At 67.7% G+C, this 7,588-nt stretch overlaps 1 protein-coding gene across 1 annotated transcript; it reads right to left on the reverse strand.

Annotated features, from left to right (window-relative positions):
* Positions 1 to 188: 188 nt before the first annotated feature.
* RASSF1 (Ras association domain family member 1) lies at positions 189 to 7,424 on the reverse strand. The gene is made up of 6 exons (XM_069865748.1): positions 7,136 to 7,424; positions 5,562 to 5,677; positions 3,004 to 3,108; positions 2,642 to 2,927; positions 1,284 to 1,399; positions 189 to 1,205 (listed from the first exon to the last, which is right to left on the reverse strand). Exons 1-6 carry the CDS (start codon positions 7,395 to 7,397, stop codon positions 1,059 to 1,061), a joined length of 1,032 nt encoding a protein of 343 aa, XP_069721849.1. The 5' UTR covers positions 7,398 to 7,424; the 3' UTR covers positions 189 to 1,058.
* Between the last annotated feature and the right edge of the window lie 164 nt (positions 7,425 to 7,588).

The raw sequence follows: 7,588 nt of genomic DNA on the forward strand, positions 1-7,588 counted from the left end.
GATCCAAGAGCGTGTCCCTATCACGTGACCGCAGCGCGGGCCCCGCGCGCGCGCGCGCCTCCCCCCGGCCCCACCCGAACCCCGCGGACGCCGGTTCGAGCCCCGTGGCCGCCGCCCCGCGCCGCGTGCTTCGTGTCCCCTGTCCCCCCGGCCCCAGCCCCGCCGCCAAGGACGCTTTGCAGGCCAGGCCTCGTCACCCAGATGCCTTTATTGGTGCTCGATGCCCTCCTTCCCCCCGGGGACACTCAGCCTCCCAGGGACACCCACCCCCCTGGGGACACGCACTCCCCCCAGGGACATCCACACGCACCCAGGGCGCTCGCTCCCCCAGGGACAACAACCACTCTCCTGGGGACACCTACACCTCCTGGGGACATTTTGCTCCCTCTCAGGGACATCCGCACCCCTTGGGGACACTCGCTCCCTCTGGGGACACCCACATCTTCAAGTGACACTCACTCACTCCCCCCCAGGGACACCAGCTTGCTCTGAGGGCACTTGCTCTCTCTCAGGACACTCACTCCCCCTGGGGACACTCACATCTTCAGGTGACACTCACTCACTCCCTCCCAGGGACACCAGCTTGCTCTGAGGACACTTGCTCCCTCTGGGGACACCCACATCTCCGGGTGACACTCACTCCCCCCCAGGGACACCAACTTGCTCTGAGGACACTTGCTCTCTCAGGACACTCGCTCCCTCTGGGGACACTCACATCTTCAGGTTACACTCACTCCCCACCAAGGACCACCAGCTTGCTCTGAGGACACTCCCTCTGGGGACACCCACATCTTCAGGTTACACTCACTCCCCCCCAGGGCCACCAGCTTGCCCTGAGGACACTCCCTCCCTATGGGGACATTCACTCTCTCTGAGGACACCCAGTCCCTCAGGGGACACCCACGCTCCCTGGAGACACTCGCTGCCCCCGGTCCAGCCCCACGAGGCCGCGATGCCCCCGTGGGCCCTGGGGTGCCCCTGTCCACCCCCCTCCCCGGTTCCCCCAGGCGCCGGCGGGCGAGGGTCCCAACGTGCTGGCCGCAGGCGCGGTGACGCGGTCATCCCGGCGTGCGCGTGGCCAGCGCCTCCTGCATCTTCTGGCGCGCGCGGGCGTAGCGATGGCGCAGCTGGCGCACGTGCTCCTCCTCCTCGCGCTGCAGGATGCGTAGGAAGTTCTGCAGCTCCGGCAAGGTGAAGGCGTCCCACTGCGGGCACAGGGGCTGCCATCGCATCGGGGACGTGGGGTGGCCCCCCCACGGCCACCTCCCGGTCCCCGCACTCACGTTCACCTCCCCGGTCTCGTTCTCCTTCAGGACGAAGCTGAGGACCTTCTCGCTGGGGCCGGCCAACAGCCGTAGCCGCAGGGGCTGCTCATCGTCACCCAGCTTCCGCAGGTACACTGCAAGAGTGGCCACGCGTCACAGGGGGACAGCACCACCATAGAACCATCAGGTTGGAAAAGACCCACTGGATCATCGAGTCCAACCATTCCCATCAATCACTAACCCATGTCCCTCAGCACCTCGCCCACCCGTCCCTTAAACCCCTCCAGGGAAGGGGACTCAACCCCCCTCCCTGGGCAGCCTCTGCCAGTGCCCAGTGACCCTTTCCGTGAAAAATTATTTCCTGATGTCGAGTCTGAACCTCCCCTGGTGGAGCTTGAGGCCATTCCCTCTCGTCCTGTCCCTTGTCCCTTGGCAGAAGAGCCCAGCTCCCTCCTCTCCACAACCTCCTTTCAGGTAGTTGTAGAGAGCAATGAGGTCTCCCCTCAGCCTCCTCTTCTCCAGGCTAAACACTCCCAGCTCTCTCAGCCGCTCCTCTTGTTCTCCAGCCCCTTCCCCAGCTTCATTGCTCTTCTCTGGACTCGTTCCAGAGCCTCAACACGGGATTCGAGGTTTGGTCTCACCAGTGCCAAGTCCAGAGGGAGAAGAACCTCCCTGGACCTGCTGGCCACGCCGGGTCTGATCCAAGCCAAGATGCCATGTTCAGTCGGCTGTCAACCAACACCCCCTTCTCCTCCAGTCTCCATGGGGACACTGCCACTACGGGGATGTCAGTGCTGCTACAGGGATGCTGCCACCACAGGGAACGAGCCACTGTGGGGACGTCACCATGGGGAACATCACTGCCATGGGTATGCTGCCACCAAGGGGGATGCCACCATAACAAGGATGCTGCCACCACGGGGATCTGCTACCCAGGGGAAGCTGCCACTCTGTGGACACCACTGCCGGAGAGGACACTGCTGTCACAGGGATGCTGACACCATGGGAATGCCACCACCCGGGGGAAACTGCCACCATGGGGACACCACTGTCACAGAGATGATGCCACTGTGGGAGTGCCACCACCCAGGGGAAATTGCCACCATGGGGACACAGCTACCACTTTAGGGACACAACCATCATGGGGACACCACTGTCATGATGATGCTGCCACCACAGGGAAACTGCCACCACGGGGACACAACCACTAGAGAGAAACCGCTGCTGTGCGGATGCTGCCACGCTGTGAATGCCACCAACTGGGGAAACTGCCACCATGGGGACACGGACACCACCACCCTGGAGACTCTGCTGCCCAGGGGAAGCTGCCACCACGGGGCCACAGCCACGGGGCCAGGGCCACCCTGAGGTGCTACCTTGCTCATCCTTCTCGGACCTCTCGAAGAGGGCGAACTTGCGGGGGTTGTCGACGACGGTGAACTTGCGGAGCAGGGCGTCGATGACCTCGCTGGCGCGGGTGTGCGAGAGGATGTGCAGGTGTTTGACGGTCCCCTTGGGCAGGTAGAAGGACGTGCGGCGCTTCACGCCCTGGGCGCGCGGCCCCGCTCGCAGCGAGGGGACCCGCTTGGTGGCCGGCACCGAGACGGGGCGCACCAGCTTCAGCTGCACCTTGATGAACCCGGTGTAGGAGCCGTCCTTGTTCTGGGAGACACCGGTTAGGGGGTGAGCGGGGCCAGGGAAAGCACCGCAACCCCCCTCGGCCACGCGGGCCGCGTACCATGCTCATGAAGAGGTTGCTGTTGATCTGGCTGTTGTACTCCTTGATCCGCTGCTCCACCTGCGCCTGGTCCAGCTCGGTCTTCTCCCACTCGCTGGGTTCATCCTGCACGACAGCGGCTGTGACCGGGGGGCCCCGTCTGCCCACGCCGGCCACCCCGCTGCCCGCCCCGAGACACGGCAGGTTGCGTCAGCCCCGCCGGCGCTGAGCTGGGCCGCGTCCGGAAAGCAGCGCTGAGCTCATCGCAGCCACGGGCAGGACAGCGGCCCCACCGCCGGCCACCCCCAAGCCCTCGTCCCCATTCCCAGGGCCCGAGGGACGCGGAAAACCACCCCGAGGACACCTTGGGGTTGGGCGTCCCTCGCCGGCACCCCACATCAGAGAGGCGTCCCCGCGGCACAGCGCCCGCAGCCGCCAGCCTGGCACCGCAGCCCGTGGGAACACCCCGAGAGCCGGGCACCCCGCCCCTGCCACCCCGCTTCAAAGCGCCCCGGATCGCCCCCCCGCCCGCTGCACCCACTAACGGGTGTTCGCATGGGGCTGGCGAGCTGCACGTGTCCCCACGGGGCCGGGGGTCCCCGACAGACACCCCACGGCGCTGCCGGACACCGCTGGGGGCCTGCGGGCTGGGGTGGCCGTGAGGGTGCTCTGGGGGTCACCCAGCACCCCCAGGCACCCCATAACCCCAGGGGCCGCTGTGTCAGGCGGCAAAGCCCCAGCCCCACTAACCCCACTGCTCTCTGCTTGGCCCGGGGGCACAGCAGCCCCACGCTCGCCCCACAGCAGGGCTATGCTCAGCCCCACACTCACACCTACACTCACCCCACACTCGCCCCACAGCAGGGCTATGCTCAGCCCCACACTCACCCCACAATGAGCCTTATGCTTTGCTCCATGGTCAGCCCCACACTCAGCCTCATGCTCACTCTATACTCAACTGATGCTCACCCCAAGCTCAGCCCCACAGCAGGGCCACACTCAGCCCCACGCTCACCCCATGTTCACTCTACACTGAGCCCCACACTCGCCCCACAGCAGGGCTATGCTGAGCCCCCCACTCACCCCCCACTCAGCCCCACACTCAGCTCACAGGAGGGCTATGCTCAGCCCACCACTCACCCCCCACTCACCCCATGCTCACCCCACTCCTGCCCTCTGCTGCCTCCAAACCCCGGGGTGCGCCCCATGACGTCACCGCACCCCAATGACGTCACCGCGCCCAATGACGTCACCGCGCGCCCCCGTGACGTCACGCGGCGGGCACCCACCTGCCTGCGGCGCGGGCGGCGGCCGAGCGAGGTGCGGGCGGTGTAGAAGAGCTCGGGCTCGGAGTCGGAGTCCTCCTGGCTGCAGTAGCCGCTGCTGGCCGAGCTGCCCCCGGTGCCCCCCGCGCCGCCCCGCAGCGACAGCGCCGCCCGGGCCCCGCGGCCCCGCGGCCTCCAACCGCCACCGGCCCCGGCCCGGCTCGGGGCCGCCCCGCCTGGGCTCGGACCGGGCTTGGCCCGCGCCAGCCCCGCACCGGCTCGGTTTGGCCCCGTCCCGGCTCGGTTTGGCCCCGGCCCGGCCCGGTTCAGCGCGGTCCCGGCCCGGCTCGGCCCCGTCCCGGCTCGGTTGAGCTCGGTACGAGGCCGGCTGAGCCCCGTACCGGCCCGGTTCGGCTCGGTCCCGCCCAGGTTCGGCTCGGGTCGCCCCAGCCCGCGTCCCCGCTCGCCCGGCGCCGTCCCGGCTCGGTTTGTCTCGGCCCCGCCCGGCCCCGCCCGGCCCGGGGTGACGCGGCGGAGGCGGCTCCGAGGGCAGGAGAGCGCCCCGAGCGGCCACAGCGGCCCGGAACGGATCGGAACGGGATGGAATCACACGGCTCAGCACAGCCCAGCACGGCTCGGCACAGCTGGCACGGCTCAGCACAGCTGGCACGGCTTGGCATGGCTCAGCACAGCTTGGCATGGCTCGGCACAACTCGGCATGGCTCAGCACAGCTTGGCATGGCTTGACACAGCTCAGCACAGCTGACACGGCTCGGCACAGCTCAGCACACCTTGCATGGCTCAGCACAGCTCAGCACAGCTCGGCATGGCTCAGCACAGCTCAGCACAGCTTGGCATGGCTCGGCACAGCTGACACGGCTCGGCACAGCTCGGCACAGCTTGGCATAGCTCAGCATAGCGCAGCACAGCTCAGCACAGCTTGGCATGGCTCGGCACGGCTCAGCGCAGCTCAGCACAACTCGGCACAGCTGGCATGGCTCAGCACACCTTGACACGGCTCAGCACAGCTCAGCACACCTTGCACAGCTTGGCATGGCTTGGCACAGCTCAGCACAGCTCGGCACAGCTTGCATGGCTCAGCACAGCTCGGCACAGCTGGCACAGCTGACATGGCTCAGCACAGCTTGGCACAGCCCGGCCTGGCTCAGCACAGCCCAGCCTGGGTGCCCCCAGCATGGCACAGCCCAGCTTGGCGTGGTCTCGCACGGCACACTTTGGCACAGCCCAGCACGGTCTCCCCCCTGTCACCACCCCCTGCCCTCCCGTCCCTCGCAGACCCGGGCCAGCCCCTACCACGTTGGTGTCCTTCTCCAGCGCCTGCTCGGTGCCATCATCCTCGGTGCCCGGGGGGCCGCTGCAGTCCAGCCGCACCAGGGCGCGGCACCGGTAGTGGCAGGTGAAGCTGCAGTCTGGGGACGGGGACAGGGGGTCGGTGGGGCCACCCAGCCCCTGGCACCCCAGATCCTGGGGGGTTTTCACGGTCCCCACCACAACTGGTGCCATCGGGGCACGGCCCAGGGGTCCGGGCTGGGGACTGTTCCCAAGGGCTTGTAGAGACGGGACGAGGGGCAATGGGCATGAACTGGAGAGGACAGAGTTAGAGGGGAGATGGAGATGAGATCTCAGGAAGAAAAATTTTCCTGTGAGGGTGGGAAGGCCCTGGCCCAGGCTGCCCAGAGCAGTGGTGGCTGCCCCATCCCTGGAGGGGTTCAAGGCCAGGTTGGATGGGGCTTGGAGCCCCTGATCCAGTGGGAGGTGTCCCTGCCCACAGCTGGGGAGAGGAACTGTATGATCTTTAAGGTCCCTTCCAACCCAAACTATTCTCTGATTCTATGATTCTCTGATATCTGGTGCCTGGTGGGAGTAATCATGAGATACCCCGTGCCCAGTACCAAGGTGCCCAGTGCCCTGTGTGAGTGCCTGGTGTCCAGGTGCCCATGCGCAGTGCCAGGATGCTCGTTCCCCGTGTGGGAATCCAGTACCGAGACGCCCAGTGCCCACTGTGTGCCCCCAGCACCCAGTACTAAAACACCTGATGTCCAGTGCGTGTGCCCAATTCTGGGATGCCCAGTACCACGATGCCCCAGCGCTGGTGTGGGTGCCTGGAGGACCAGTACCCAGTGGGGCAGGACCAGTATGGGGCTGCCCAGTGCCTGGTGGGGGCAGTTGGCACTGGGATGCCCTATGCTGGGTAGGGATGCCCGGTACCAGGATGCCTGGTGCCTGGAAGGGGTAGTTGGTGCCAGGATGCCCTGTGGGGATGCCCAGCAGTGGGATGCCTGGTGCCTGGTGGGAATGGTTGGCACTGGGATACCCTATGCCAGGTGGCGATGCCTGGTACTGGGATGCCCTATACCGGGAGGGAATGCCCGGTACTGGGATGCCCTGTGCCAGGAGGGGATGCCCAGTACCGGGATGCCCTGGGCCGGGAGGGGATGCCCTGGGCCGGGATGCACTTTACCGGTTGGGGATGCTCGGTACCCGGAGAGGATGCCCGGTGCTGGGATGCCCTGTGCTGGCTGGGGATGCCCGGTGCCGGGATGCTCGGTGCCAGGAGGGGATGCCCGGTGCCAGGATGCCCTTTACTGGGAGGGGATGCCTGGTACTGGGATGCCCTTTACCGGGAGGGGATGCCCGGTGCTGGGATTCCCTGGGCCGGGAGGGGATGCCCAGTACCAGGATGCCCTATACCGGGTGGGGATGCCCGGTACCGGGATGCTCAGTGCCAGGAGGGGATGCCCGGTGCTGGGATGCCCTTTACTGGGAGGGGATGCCCAGTAGCGGGATGCCCGGTGCCAGGAGGGGATGCCCGGTGCCGGGATGCCCGGTGCCCAGGGTGGGGGGTGCCCGGCGGGGCCGGTACTCACGGCGGCACTGGAGGCTCTTTCTGCCGCCGCCCCAGACGAAGTCCCCGCAGAGGTCGCACCAGGTGTGGAGCCCTCTCCGGCGCGGCTCGAAGCGGTGCCCGGCGCCCGGAGCCGCCGTGAGCCGCGGGTCGGGCTGCGCCCCGGAGCCGGGGGGGGCCCCGAGGCGGCGGGCGGGGCTGATGCGCAGCGCGTTGGTCCGTTCCAGGCGGCCCCGGGCCGGGCGAGGCTCGGGCTGCAGCTCCCGCAGCTCGATCAGCTCCATGGCTCGGCGGGGCGGGGGCCGGCACCGGGGAGGGGGACGGGGCGGGGACCGGGAGGGGCCGCCCCGTCCGGGCACCGCGGGGGAAACTGAGGCAGGGGCGGTGCGGGGACCGATCGCGGCGCCCAGGGTCAGTCGGGTCCCCCGGTCCCCGCCGCAGCCCCCGGTAAGGCAGGAATGAGGCTCCCAGAGCT

Source organism: Phaenicophaeus curvirostris, chromosome 11 (genome assembly GCF_032191515.1).
Source record: "Phaenicophaeus curvirostris isolate KB17595 chromosome 11, BPBGC_Pcur_1.0, whole genome shotgun sequence".
Lineage (NCBI taxonomy): Eukaryota > Metazoa > Chordata > Aves > Cuculiformes > Cuculidae > Phaenicophaeus > Phaenicophaeus curvirostris.

Excerpts from the sequence above, each read along its gene's own strand:
- RASSF1 (XM_069865748.1), bottom strand. The coding sequence starts at position 7,397 with ATGGAGCTGATCGAGCTGCGGGAGCTGCAGCCCGAGCCTCGCCCGGCC. Across the intron at positions 3,109-5,561 it reads TGGAGAAGGACACCAACGTG|GATGAACCCAGCGAGTGGGA; the intron begins GTAGGGGCTGGC and ends GCTGTCGTGCAG. Across the intron at positions 2,928-3,003 it reads GCAACCTCTTCATGAGCATG|AACAAGGACGGCTCCTACAC; the intron begins GTACGCGGCCCG and ends GGTGTCTCCCAG.